Source organism: Vanessa cardui, chromosome 13 (genome assembly GCF_905220365.1).
Source record: "Vanessa cardui chromosome 13, ilVanCard2.1, whole genome shotgun sequence".
NCBI lineage: Eukaryota > Metazoa > Arthropoda > Insecta > Lepidoptera > Nymphalidae > Vanessa > Vanessa cardui.
This window is the reverse complement of record NC_061135.1, coordinates 14,462,204-14,477,388: the sequence shown is the minus strand read 5'-3', so window position 1 is coordinate 14,477,388 and position 15,185 is coordinate 14,462,204. Positions and strand designations below refer to the sequence as shown.

Genomic DNA, 15,185 nt, shown 5'->3' with positions numbered 1-15,185 from the left:
GGCCCAAGCGAGCGACTCGTCGTCTAATTACATTACTTAATAATTATATTGTCTCGTATTGAATAAACGACGTCGTAAAACTGCAATAGTAAACTTATCAAAAGTAAAGTTTTTCATTTAAACAAAGTAACTATAGAATGGCAATTCATTAACTACACAACATTTCTATAGTGATGACTAATTGCTGCGAGCTTATAATTTGCCAGGAAGAGTTTAAAGTCGACACTTCTTCATTATACTGTAGGGTAGATAAGTACTTGTGTGAATATTATAAGTAATCGAAAGAATGAAATATCGATATTAAAATCGTATCTTGTTACGAAAATGTATATAACAAACGCATGTTCATTTTCAGAATAAAATAGAAATGAGTATATAATAACAAGCAAGTAGGATGCAATTGTCTAAACAATATACATTATAACTCTCATATTGCGGTCATACCTGAATTATTTTACATAACATGCTAAACAAATTAGAGTTAGACTACACCCACGCATTAAAGCTTTAGTACACTGTATATTAGGCTGACAAACTTTTGTTACTTTCTTATGAAACTTATTATTGTTAGCTCTACTTGTTGCTGTAACTCTAGAACTCATAATCAGCGCTGCAGCAGATCACTAGTGTTGATTTGATTGTCCACCAGCTAATTAGTGATCTTAGTAGAGTTATCCTGAGACTAACGTTGCCTGGCCGTCTCTGCTTAATCCGACCCTAATCGAGTGCAAGTATTGTCCTAATATTATCTCCATGCACAAGATTCTACGTTAATTATAATCAAAGCTCACCCTGTCATGTAGCAATGAAAGTTATTAAGTACATTGTGCGTCAAAACCGGGAACAATGCTCAAAGGAGTAAATAAACATCTGGCAAAGGGCATCGTTCTCATCGGACGAGGCATTTACATCAATTAGTTAACGTTTTCAGAGTAAAATACAACGAACCGAAATTTGATACGTACTTACGATGGTGTAGTTACACTACTCGCGACCCTTAATTGGTTAAAGGAACACGACTGAGCGTTTGATTTACTGACGCGAGTTGGAGTTCGCTGTGCGGAAAGTAATAACAGCTCTTTGTTATTACGCATCTTCGACGCCCTCGAGATAGCATTTGGTTATGAATATCGGGCTCATATTATATTTGTATAGTTTCATTATCTTTATTAGTTGTAGGTCCACGACAAATCGGCCACCAGATTAAAACTGTTTCCCCAAACTGTCCGGCTATACTTACGCTGTCAATGCCCGTCGGGCGTCGGCCATGCAGTCTTAGAGTTGTGTTTATTATGCCTATTGTCTTCTTATTTGAGTAGAAGAATCTTTAGCATCAAAACTAAAAAGATAATTTACAATCAAATCAACTGATCCCTTAAGACATATATTCAGAGCCCCACCGAATTTTCTTTAGTTTTTATCTTTTTTCTTATATGTCCTTCATTTTTCTCCAGTTGCGGCACTCTATCAAATAAATCGTGAGACCAAAAAAACTTCTACATAAGATTGGATTCTTATGCAAAATTTCATCCTGTTAGACTCACCGGCTTAGTCTGTGCGCTGTGTGTCAGTCACTCATTTTAAAATGTTATTATGTAGATAAACAACCGAGTCTATAAAAAAACATTTTTCTGAGAAATGTTATGGACTTATTTATTGTGTTTGATGTTAGAGATAATTGGTTTATTACATTTTGAATATTAGTTTCTTGTCGTATTTTTTTTAATTATCTTTTAATTAGATATAATATAGATTTGGTATATGTTTATAATTATTTCGAAATGTATCCGAAACTACTGTCAGTATCTAATACAAGTCGCAGTAATCAAAAATTTTATTGACATATTTTTTAAGTTGGCTATAACTTTAACACGTTACTTGGTTTTAATTAGTTTTTAATAGCCATTACCAATTATAAAATTTCAAGAAGGAATATAGGCAGGTTATAAATCAACATTATATTAATATTAATATAAAAAGCCTTGACAGGCTATAGATATAAAATTGACATAAAATAAACCGCAAGGAAAACGTTGCTTCAATTCGCAGAAGTCACATTTGATGAGAAGCTTGGGAATAAATTACCACGAAATAAAAACATTAATTTTATAAGCATAAACGCATTGTTTTTTTTATCATATACTCCTAACTTATTTGACAACGGTAAATTATCACTTGTGCACAGGTGCACATACACTACACAGGCACATCCTCTCACAATCCGAGGGCAATATGACACAACCTTAAAGAGATCAAGCACTCGCAAACTCTACTAACTTACAAACTCTAGAGTTGCTACCGTGATATTTTTCCAGTGTTCCGCCAGAACCTCACGATCTTCGTCGGCCTTTGGTTTTATATAAATACTAGCGGTCGCCCGCGGCTTCGCCCGCGTAGATAAAGTTCATGATCAGTCTTCTAATATCCCTACTGCTGAGGTACGGTCACATTTGAAGAATTACTGCAACCGGCGCTTGGATCTATTGTGATAAACCTCAAATTCGTGATCACATCACCTCAGCCAGACCAACATCAGCCACGAATCTGATGAGGTTCTTAGGGTCGGAGGCCATTGTGCCCTTTAAGGACCGGAGTTAGAACATTTTATAGTTCTATTTATTATAGTTTAGGCATCATACGCAAAAAATCAAGATTAGATTAGTAGATTTTTTCCTTTTTTGTCCGAAAAACCCAAAATATCTTACGGAACCCTATTTTTTTTTCAAAATAAAATTTAGCCTATGTTATGCGGGATTAATTAAGCTTTCGAATGGTGAAAGAATTTTTAAAATCGGTCCAGTAGTTTTTGAGCCTATTCATTACAACCAAACAAACAAAGTTTTCCTCTTTATAATATTAGTGTAGACTATACTGATAATGAAATATAGGAAAAGATTAACTACTGTATGTCTTGAAGATTTTCGGTAGAATCCTTTTCCGAACCGATGTATGGTAGCTTGAATATTTTTCAATATAACACAATGAAAAGTCATATTAAACACGACGATTCAAAAGTGCTTGAGTTACTTGAATAAAGAAGATTTCGATTTAGATTTCAAATTGGTTGTTCACAAAAATAGTAATAACTCTCATCTGCTGAGATTTGAACTTCAAATAGTCTATCTTATTTTATCCATATTTAACACTCATAAAAGTAAAGTGCACTAATAAAAGTTCCGATCGCATGTAGCAAGTAACGCCATCTAGTGTTCCTATTGTGAAATACCTATAAGGCGAAAGTAATATTTTCCTCATTCTGACAGGTTGTTCTATTATGCTAAAACGAGTAGACTTGCGCAAACTTTAATACAATAAACTCACATTATCTGTGTATATTATATCTGATACATCTCTGGCAAAGCGCCAAGCCCGTTTTCTAAAATAGATGAAAATGCAAGTTTGCAAATTACAATACCGCTGCTTTATCTGAACGCTTTAGATACCTATTATAAATGTTAAACTATTAATCCTTATTTAAAATTTACATTTTTTTATTGTCAAAATCATGTGGTTAAGTATAAATTAGTCGTATATTTAGTGTTGTAACTTCATTAAAAATAAAAATTATAATACAATTAAAATTAAAACATATTTAAAAAAAGAAAAAAACCTTTTTTTTGAGTTAAAGTCGATTGACAGAAAACAATGTTACGATGAAATGAACTTGCTCCAGTAGGTACTCACTACATACAGATATGTTTTCGCTATAATCATTGCCAACTTTTCGGTTCGCATGAAAATAGCCCAGTCGTCAAGAATACTAATGCCCCACTGACCGCGATGAGGAAAACGGAAATTGAATTTTTGTCCTTTAATAAATTAATTTGACATTTCTAAATTTTAATGGAGCCATTTCTACCAGGATAAAACATTAGAGCCTTTAATAATTTTAAAGATTCATTATGTCTATTATAATGACGGTTTAATTATAATGTTAAACAAAATATCCTTCTATTCATAACATCAAGATGACAAAGAATATATATAGTATATACGTAAAAAAGAAAGCTTAACTATGGTCATGGGTTTCTAAGGTTGTTAGTTGTTCGATAGATCTTACTAAGGTGACTATCATACTGACTCTATCTCGAAGGTGGCAAGATCTATTCAGAAGGATCGACCCTTGCTCATGTTCCAATTTTTCTGAGATTATCAACGGCCAGTAGAGAGCGCTATTCTAACTCAGTTAATATTACTTTCCTGGTTCTTATAAGGATAAACCTTATTCTTAACACGCTACGTATACTATTTATAAAATGTATATACATTATAGTAGTAGTATTTTAGTAACAGATGTTCTCAAGCTTCAAATACCTCTCCTACACGAGGAGACACCGCCAGCGCCCAGCTGTGGGACAGTAAGTGGAACGTTTACTATAAGTATATCAACAGAAACAAATCCTGTATTTTTGGGAAGATTTTTCCAGTAGCTAGTTTGAAGTTTTACACTGCAATGTGAAGAATATTCCAAATAGGAAAATTTACAGTCGGTAAATAGACTGAAAACAAACTTGCTGTTATTTAACAACCGTGCACATGGAAAGACGGCGAAGGGACGATATGAGATAATACCTTGTCACTCAAGTTTTGGTCGCTGTGACGACGGCTTGACCGCATCACGTCGAATTCGGACAAAGTAGGGTATAAGTGTTATAAAGTTATACGATTTGGGTCGAACTACAACCGCACGGTTGATACACTTAATTTACAACTACTTAAGCAGGATGATAGTAGTACGACAAACGTATCGGAACACCAAACGTCCAATTTGAAAGCAGCCAAATGGACATACAAAATGTATGTGAACTAAGGTAAGTTATGAATTCTTATGCAAATAATTCATTCCAACAAAAAATAATAATTAACTTGTTAATATTTATAACAATTACTATTTTTTGTAATAACTATTTTTACGATAATTTTGTTCTTTATTCACCACTACAAATTAGAGTTCTCATAAATTAAAATTGCAATAAAACAGATATTTTAATTATTTTAAAAAATAAGAATAAGATGAAGAGAATTTGAAATTGTCTTTTTGGTTTGTTGATATTTAATTGGATGTTTAGTGATCAATTTTATCACATCATGATATTACCCTTTACGCAAGCATCATAAAAAATCGCTCTACAAATTTCAAATAGAGATTTAATAGCAACGATTTTTGTTTATAAAATTCAACTAGACTTTTAAGAAACTGAAAATCTTATTCATTACAAATCAAAAGAGGATATTATTGTTTTAATAATATAAAATGTACATAATCTTATTACAGATTTTTTAAACACCAAACTAATAAATAAGCGATTTCACATTTTACCCTTTGTTAAATTTTAAAGCGATTTCATTGCCTTAATAATAGTCTTGAATTTGAGTCATATCGGTTGTTTTTAAACGTTTAGTTAAAATATAAAACAAACACAATTCCTCGAAGTCAGACCAAAAAAAAGGAAAATTATCTATGGATCGTGTTTTCCTTGCAGGTTATTGGTAGCAACAGTTAATACAGAATTTTAATTGGTTGTTATATCTTTTATGTTTTGATTTGCCAATGACTAAAGAGATTGTAAACGGAAACAAACCATGTGCTAAGTGCTAACATGGCGATTTTTCTTGATCATCAACATCATTCATAGCAAATCGTTCTAATAATGTTCGATTGTTATGGGATTGGCATTTGATGTCCAGTATTTTATACTTTTTGACTTATTTTCATCGTTTTGTACAACATAAAATTGACGTGTAAGCATGAGTGTCGACGCGTATGGTCCAAGTTCTCAAACGTTGACATTCTTGGACACCGAGGAAGCTGATCTTATCGGTGCTGATACCCAAGGATCCGAATTTGAATTCACTGATTTCACTCTTCCATCGCAGAGCCAAACACAGGCATCCCAACACGATCATGGACTAACAGCATCCAGCCAAGTGAGTGAACTTTTCCTATTAGCATTTGCATAACCTAATTCAAACAACTTGTATGCCTGTTGTTATGTTATTGATGCTTCGATTTGTAGGTGAATGGCCTTGGACGGACGGATCTTAACTCGAAACTTTCAAGTGTAGGGAATACTATAGCGGAATTGCAATTTGAGGAAGAAGATGAAGCACTGTATAGTAGCAAGGAACTGCCAGATCATGCATGCAAATACTGTGGTATTCACGACCCTGCAACCGTTGTTATGTGCAATATTTGTAACAAATGGTAAGACCGAACAATAATTAACTTATATAAGTGAAACTGCTTTTACCAATACTCGTAATTGTTGAGAAAATAAATATTTAATTATTATCTCATAACAATACTGAATATTATTTGACTCATACAATAATGTTAGTTCTGAATTGATTAACTTTATGTATATGTTGTTCTAGGTTTTGTAATGGACGAGGTAACACCTCTGGGTCACACATAATTAACCATCTTGTAAGAGCTAAACACAAGGAAGCAGCACTCCACCGTGACGGACCCCTTGGAGAAACATTACTGGAATGTTATTCTTGTGGTGCACGGAATGTTTTTGTACTCGGCTTTATACCAGCCAAGGCTGATTCAGTTGTTGTACTTCTGTGTCGGTAAGTTAATTATCAACATAACCACTTACAAGTAGTTTGTAGATTGTTGTCTCACAACAAAGTTGCATTCTCTATCTCTTTGTGTGCTTAATTCTTTAAAACTATGCAATGGATTATGATGCAGTTTTTTTAATAGATAGTGATTGAAGAGGTTTTTGTATATAATACATAGACCATATAGTAAAGAAAGACTTATAATTTTGAGAAGTTTCTATTGTGATGTTGTAAATAAACAAATTCTGTAGTATATTTAGTATCAGTATTGCACCCTTGCAAAACCGGGGCGGGTCATTAGTTCAAATATAAATAAAGATAAAGATACACAAAATAAACTAAATAAAATTATAAAAACAAATGACATTACTTTAATTAGAACATAGAAAGAAATAAAAGTGATAATGTACAATTAAATTCACTTATCATCAAAGTGAATCTTACTGTACATTTTAAATGTGGTTATTATATACTTATAGTTTTTATTGTTTGATTTTGTTTAATATTCAGTATTTTTTCACTTTCGACTGAATATAAATTTATACAATTATCAGACAAATAACCATTATTAAGAAAAGGCATGCTTTATTTACAATAATTTGTTTATTTTGGTCTTTTTTATTTACTTTAATATTAAGAATTAAAACTGAGTGTTTTGTTTAACTACACTATGAACATTTGATTTCAGTCAGCCATGTGCCGCACAAAGTTCTCTTAAAGATATGAATTGGGATCAAGAACAATGGAAACCATTAATTTGTAAGTTTTAGTATTACAGATGGGATTGCATTAGAAATTCGCATCCCGAATTTAAGGTTGGGGAAGGGGTGGGGGGTATGGGGGGGTGGTGTAGTACCTACACCACCACTCCCCCCGCGCGAAAATCATTAGTTTTTTTTTTCTTCAATTTTTAAATTTCAATACTAAAATCATCAAAATTCGTACTGTTAGTTAAATTTGAGAGATATAAAATTCCAATTATTATTGGTATACAATGTGATTTCAGCTTTTGGTCATAAAATCTAACCTAACCTAACCTATCCTTAGCTACTATAACGATCTACTATTTTTGTTGCCGGAGTGGCTTCGCCACTCCTGTGCCACTCACAGCTGTTAATTTTGGGTGAAAAATAGAAACAAAAATAGGTATATTTTAGAAATTTATAAGAACCATTTATCTGTATATATACTTGACTACATTTAATTATGCGATAAATGGATCTTTTTTATATTATATTGTATTCTATTATCATGTTCGTAAAATCTTCTGGGTGATTATTATTTTCTTTATAAAGGAATCACTTCACTACAAAATTAAATTAAATTTTTACATGTTTTTTTTTTACTATAAATTAACGTAGTATTTGTTGCAATATAATACAGAAAAAAGCTAATAAACATAAAAAATAATGATTTAAGGTTAATTATAATGTAAAATATCGATCCGTTACACGTAACTCTAAATGCACATTAAAAAAAACTAAGGGTTTCCGCGGGTTGGGAGTGGTAAATTTCGAGAGAGGGGAGCAACCCCTTTAAGAAACAACCCCTACTATCATCAAATTCGGGATGCGAATTTCTAATGCCGACCCTTACAGATTATTATTTGATACAAGTCGTAAATATATATAAATATAATATATTAATAAGTATAAAAAATATTAATAAGTTTTATTTTTATTTCTTAAACAGCGGATCGTGCCTTTCTATCGTGGCTTGTAAAAGTACCATCAGAAGCTGAGCAAATGAGAGCTCGTCAAGTGAGTATTCACATCTATTAAAGTTGAAACTACTCTGTGACTATCATATATGTCAGTTGCTTATTTTATATGACACATTGTGGGATAACTAATAATATATAATTTTACTTCTGCAATTATTTTCAATTTATTTTATATTTTACAGGTAACACCGCAGCAAATAGGACGACTTGAAGAACTTTGGCGTGACAATGTCGATGCTACTTTTCAAGATTTAGAAAAGCCTGGAGTAGATGAGGAACCCCATCAGGTTCTGTTGAGGTAATTCGTTATTTTTAATTAAAACTTTACAAACCTTTCTTAAGAAATACAACATTCTTATGTGTCTAATATCATCGAAATTCTGCCACTTGTGCATTCCATCAACCCAATCCGCATTGGAACAGTGTTGTGGAATATGTTCCAAACCCTCTCCTTAATGGGAGAGGAGGCCTTACCCCAGCAGTGGGAAATTTACAGGCTGTTACTTTATTTTTACTTTACTTTTATCTTAATAATAATACATACACATGTTTCCATAACACATACTGATTTTAGATTATGATGAGATGAGAATTATTAGAATGAAACATATAAAGTATATTTTTTATCTTATTACAAATAAAGAAAATGATGAAAAAAATGTTTGTAGTAAAATAAAATGTAAGTCGAACGAAAATCATATATTGCACATTGTATGGGGATAACTGAATAATTGCATTGCATGCGTCCCATTGACCTTGAAACCAGTCTTCAAGTCTTTACATTTAGGTGAAAATTCTATCTTAAAAGTCTCTTAGCACTGCACACTAATAAAATCTATTATCTGGACTCGATTGTGTTCTAAAAATACATTTTGTTTTAACAGATACGAAGATGGATACCAGTATCAGAACATCTTCGGTCCACTGGTGAAGTTAGAGGCTGACTATGATAAGCGACTCAAGGAATCACAAACGCAGGAAGGCATAGAGGTGCGCTGGGACGTCGGCCTCAACAAGAAAACCATTGCGTACTTCACGCTCGCCAAGACCGACAGCGACATGAAGCTCATGCACGGAGATGAGCTGAGACTCAGGTAACACGATGAATCAATACACGTATTGTTTAAAATAAATAAATAAATAAATATGAGACAACATCACATACATTTCTCTGATCCCAATGTAAGTAGCTAAAAAATCAGAAGTAATGACGATACCACTAACACCCAGACCCAAGACAACGTAGACAACTAATGGTAATCTACATCGACTCGGCCGGGAATCGAACCCGGGACCTCAGAGTGGCGTACCCATGCAAACCGGTGTACACACCACTCGACCATGGGGGTCGTCAAATAACACTAACTCATGATAGTAAGGTTTGTTTTATCTAACGTTATTAACAGATATGTCGGTGAGCTGCACAAGGCCTGGTCGGGCGTCGGTCACGTCATCAAAGTGCCCGATAACTACGGAGACGATGTCGGTCTGGAGCTGAAGAGCGGGGCCGGAGCTCCTCTTGACTGCACGTCCAATTTCGTCGTCGATTTTATCTGGAAGAGTACTTCGTTTGACAGGTATGTGAGAACTTCATTTCGTATATAAACCATGAGTGGTTACTTGATTCTAAACATTATGGTGACTTGAAATCATTACCAATTGTAAAATCTATTTAAAAATGGAGCTATTTTGTATGAAAAGAATAAAATAATATTAAAATTAGTGGGTGTCAACTGGGTGTGTTGCGATATCTACCATGCTTTTAAATAAAACTAGTTATAACGGATTTGACTCTACCCGTGACCACGAACGCTGTAAAGTGCTCGAAACGTCGGGATGCCAAAAATAATTAATATACGCGATTCAAATCCGTTATAACTAGTTTTATTTAAATGTGTAATAATCGCGAAAATTTAAGACAATACTATCTACCATGCTTGCTCTCACTCGATACTGTAACGCCCTAAGACAAATAAGTACTGAAATAATGCGTTTAAAGTAATGCCATAATTTGAACAGAAAATATCAGTCTTTGCAATGTTACTTTTAAATTGCAGAGTAGGAGTTTTTGTAATAATTGACGACCTCCATGGTCGAGTGTTGTGTACACCGGTTTTCATGGGTACGCCACTCTGAGGTTCCGGGTTCGATTCCCGGCCGAGTCGATGTAGATTATCATTAGTTTTCTACGTTGCCTTGGGTCTGGGTGTTTGTGGTAACGTCCATAACACGCGTGCCTCAGCTACTTACATTGGGATGAGAGTAATGTATGTGACGTTGTCCAGGATGCAGCTGGCGCTGCGCAAGTTCGCGGTGGACGAGTCGTCGGTGTCGGGCTACATCTACCGGCGCCTGCTGGGCCACGAGGTCGACGAGGTGCTGTTCCGCGTGCACCTGCCCAAGCACTTCAGCGCGCCCAACCTGCCCGACCTCAACAGGTCTCAGGTGGGTGCAGTACTTTACTCTCTCATGTACTGTTATATCACTGTTACCCTTGTCCTTTACCCTTGATCCGTCTACTAGTATATAAGGTTTACATGCCCAAGCACTTCAGTGCGCCCAACCTGCCCGACCTCAACAAGTCTCAGGTGGGTGCAAAATCAAAATCAAAGTATACTTTATTCAAGTGGGCTTTTACAAGCACTTTTGAATCGTCATTTAACAATTAAGTGAAGCAACCACCGGTTCGGAAAGTAGATTCTACCGAGAAGAACCGGCAAGAAACTCAGTAGCTACTCTTTTTCAACATTTAAAAAAGTTTACACTCTTATATCATGTTATATCATGCATACACTGTTATATCACTGTTACCGTTGTCCTTTACCCTTGATCCGTCTACTAGTATATAAGGTTTAGAATAGCTTATGAGGCTGTCTTATATCACTGTTAGTTACCCCCGATCTGTCTACTAGCGAATAGCTTATAAGGCCGCTGACCCTGATGTCGTGCTTTTAAAGGTTTAGGGGGCTAAAATGTGTGGGATAATGCTTTATATTCATATAAACATAACAAAACAGTTTTTTATGTTATACCATATATCATATTTGACCTGTTTAATATATTAGCAGCAGTAGAAATTATATTACAGACTATGTCATTAACACAATATTTTTTTCAATATTTTATTTTATCATTGAATTTTATATTCGTTTCCAGGTATATGCCGTCAAGCATGCGCTTCAGCGACCTCTGTCCCTGATTCAAGGCCCCCCAGGAACAGGCAAGACCGTCACATCGGCGACCATCGTGTACCAGCTCGTTCGGCAAAACGGTGGTCCGGTACTCGTGTGCGCACCGTCGAATACTGCCGTCGACCAACTCACCGAGAAAATTCATAGAACGGGACTTAAAGTGGTCCGCCTCTGCGCGAAGTCGAGAGAGGCCATGGAGTCTTCCGTATCGTTCCTCGCGCTGCACGAACAGGCGCGCGCGCTGGGCTCGGCCGACAGCGAACTGCGCAAGCTCACCCGCCTGAAGGAAGAGGCCGGGGAGCTGTCGGCCGCCGACGAGCGGCGCTACCGTGCCCTCCGCCGCGCCGCTGAGAGGCGCCTCCTGGACGCCGCCGACGTCGTGTGCACCACCTGCGTCGGCGCGGGGGACCCCAGGGTCGCCCGGATGCGTTTCCAGTCGATCCTGATAGACGAGGGCATGCAGTCCACCGAGCCCGAATGTATGGTACCGGTGGTGCTCGGAGCCAGGCAACTGATTCTCGTCGGCGATCACTGTCAGCTGGGTCCCGTCGTCATGTGCAAGAAGGCCGCTAAGGCGGGCCTGAGCCAGAGTCTGTTCGAGAGACTCGTGGTCCTCGGGATTCGTCCCTTTAGATTGGAGGTGCAATATCGTATGCATCCTGAACTCTCGCGTTTTCCGTCTGATTTCTTTTACGAGGGTTCTCTTCAAAACGGAGTGAGCGCCGAGGAGAGGCGCCTCCACAAAATCGATTTCCCTTGGCCCCGACCGGATAGACCGATGTTCTTCTACGTAACCCAGGGCCAGGAAGAGATCGCCGGCTCGGGAACGTCCTACCTGAACCGAACGGAAGCGGCCAACGTAGAAAAACTTACGACTCGCTTCTTGAAAGCCGGCGTCCGCCCCGAGCAGATCGGCATCATAACGCCGTATGAGGGGCAGCGGTCGTATCTCGTGCAGCACATGCAGTACCAGGGGAGCCTGCACGCCAAGCTCTACCAGGAGATCGAGGTGGCCAGCGTCGACGCGTTCCAGGGCCGAGAGAAGGACATCATAATCATGTCCTGCGTCCGCTCCAACGAGCACCAGGGCATCGGGTTCCTGAGCGACCCGCGCCGCCTCAACGTCGCGCTGACGCGCGCCAAGTACGGCCTCATCGTGGTCGGCAACCCCAAGGTGCTCAGCAAGCAGCCGCTGTGGAACCACCTGCTCGCCTTCTACAAGGAGCGGCGCGTGCTCACCGAGGGCCCGCTGTCCAACCTCAAGGAGTCCGCCATCCAGTTCGCCAAGCCCAAGAAGCTCGTGAACGCGCACAACCCCGGCTCGCACTTCATGTCGACGTCCATGTTCGACGCGCGCGAGGCGCTCGTGCCGGGCTCCGTGTACGACCGCGCGCGGCCGCCGCGCGACCCGCTGGCCTACGTGGGGCCCGCGCACGCCGCGCCCGTGCCGCCCGCCGCCTTCCCGCGCCGCGCGCCGCGCCGCCGCCCGCGCCTCTCGCAGGAGCCGCTGTCGCAGCCGCCGCCGCTCGCGCTGTCGCAGCCCGCCTCGCAGCCCGACCTCAGCCAGGAGTCGGCGGCGCCCGACTGCCCCTCGCAGCCCGACGGCCTGCTGTCGCAGGACTCCTCCTACCAGGGCGGCTTCCGCGCGCGCGCCGCGCACTACTGAGCGCCCGCGGGCGGACTCGCGGACTCACTCGGCCGGCTCGCCGCGGACCGGCGGCCGGCGCCGCGCGGGAGTGCCCACACGGGATCCGATTCTAGCGCGAGGAGTATCATAAATTACAGGAATAGATATAGAGATGTTTGATCAAATTATTCGGGAACCACACGCATCGACACCTAGACCATAGTATCGGGCCCGCCGGGCGGCGTGCGCTCCCGCGGGTCGACGACCTCGGCGCTAAATTTGTTTCAACTCGTGATTCGATAATCGTACACCGACGCAGTGGATGCCGTCGCCGCTACCGTTTCGATCAAATCCAGAGTACAGAATCGTCATCATTCGCCCTTCAGTAGTTGACTTGTTTGTTTCGAAAAGAAAACATACAGAGGAGAGGATAGCGTGGTAGAACTGTACCCAATTAGGGCATCTTTTCGTGGTTTTGTTTCCATTATTCATTATCCTTGGTATAAGCAATCATTAAAATCAATGCTCCGTATTAGACAATATTCAGCAATAAATGCTTGTTGTTTTTCCTTCATAAACTAGGATGTTACTGTTACACAAACACTGAATATATCATACGTCACGTGTCATTGAGGGTTCAGAGTAACAAAAACTAGACAATGTGTTGACAATATCATGCGAGCAGTCGTTCGTCGTAATCCAACACAACATGACCTATTGTTATGTTTCAATGTCTTCATTTTTTATTTAAAAACCTTATACTAATATCAATGTTCATATTTACACGTGAAACCAACAAATACGATTATTTTATTTACAAGTTTGTACAATTAATAATAACTAATCAAAGATTAAACCTTTTACATCGGTTCATTCAGATTTTACCTCATTTTATTTAGTATAGATTTACCGAGTAATTCAATATTCAAATATAAAGTAAGGTTTTTTAAATGTTGTAAATTTTTATCGACAGTTTCTAAAATAAAATATTTGTTTCACTTGATTAGATTACAAAATTGTATTTTTATTTATATTGTATTGGTAAGAGAACACACATCTCATTCTGATAAAATTATGTTACAAATGATAATGCTCAATGTTTTATTACTTTGTGAAGGAAAAATCAATAAAGACATCCACAAAAATATCTTTTATTTTCCTTTACAATATTCCGCAATACAAACAAAGACTTATTTCTTTCTTCATTATGTAAATTAGTTTAATATGGCATCATAACATTTTCTAAATTATTGGATAAATAAAGATGATACAATATTATATTGAAGTGCTCCGTGAAGTACTGCACTCGCTCAATCAAAAGCAAAGAATCAAAAAAAAAAACAAAAAAGATCTATCAAATGACTCCTTTAAAACTATAGTCTGTTCGCGTTAAGAATGCAGTGAGTTGTCATTCTTTACCGGCCTGAGTCCGCCCCCTTTGACCAATCAAATATTTTCAAATTACAAAGTCAAGTTCACATTTAATTAATTATTAACTGATATTTTTATAATATAAATTTTGTTTATTTATATATAAGTTATTCAAGCTGTACACGTAATAATAAATGTAACCTATAGCTACTAGATGACGTTATGTCAAAATATGTAAATTTCTACATCGCGATGGCAAGATTCGCAAACGATATTTTGTAGATTATTCACCCCGATTCGATTTTTTATCTTAATGTGTAAACAATGACAACTCACTGCATTCTTAACGCGAACAAACTATAGGTATTATTTCAACTCCAATAATTTATTTTACTAAGCAGCCGATGAGCAAAGAAAACTCTTTAGAGCGATCACGCGCACCCGATGCGTTCGTTTGGGAATCGTTAGTTAAACAGCACTAATCTTAATCTAGCAATCTACGCACACCCACAGTAATACAACTGTTCTATTCCATTTACGACTTTATTTTTCTTTTGTTTCTACTGGTTCTTAACTACGTATAGTACGACACAACTTAGATGCAGCATCGGCTAATTCAAAAAGAACCGATTAATGCCTATTTATGAAACCAATAGATAAACCTCCCTATCGCGCCATTCGACGCTATTCGTCACTACAGATT

General features: G+C 37.8%; 1 protein-coding gene across 1 annotated transcript; it reads left to right on the top strand.

Annotated features, from left to right (window-relative positions):
- Nucleotides 1–5,557: 5,557 nt before the first annotated feature.
- Nucleotides 5,558–14,258, top strand: LOC124534580 (regulator of nonsense transcripts 1). The gene is made up of 10 exons (XM_047110497.1): nt 5,558–5,928; nt 6,018–6,205; nt 6,376–6,576; nt 7,259–7,329; nt 8,263–8,330; nt 8,476–8,591; nt 9,178–9,387; nt 9,700–9,870; nt 10,579–10,738; nt 11,450–14,258. The coding sequence occupies exons 1-10, from the start codon at nt 5,749–5,751 to the stop codon at nt 13,148–13,150; spliced, it is 3,066 nt and encodes a 1,021-aa protein (XP_046966453.1). The 5' UTR covers nt 5,558–5,748; the 3' UTR covers nt 13,151–14,258.
- Nucleotides 14,259–15,185: the final 927 nt, after the last annotated feature.

Bases quoted from the DNA above. Each gene is read 5' to 3' on its own strand.
- LOC124534580 (XM_047110497.1), top strand. From the start codon at position 5,749: ATGAGTGTCGACGCGTATGGTCCAAGTTCTCAAACGTTGACATTCTTG. The intron at 5,929-6,017 runs GTGAGTGAACTT...TTCGATTTGTAG, and splicing joins GACTAACAGCATCCAGCCAA to GTGAATGGCCTTGGACGGAC. The intron at 6,206-6,375 runs GTAAGACCGAAC...ATGTTGTTCTAG, and splicing joins TGCAATATTTGTAACAAATG to GTTTTGTAATGGACGAGGTA.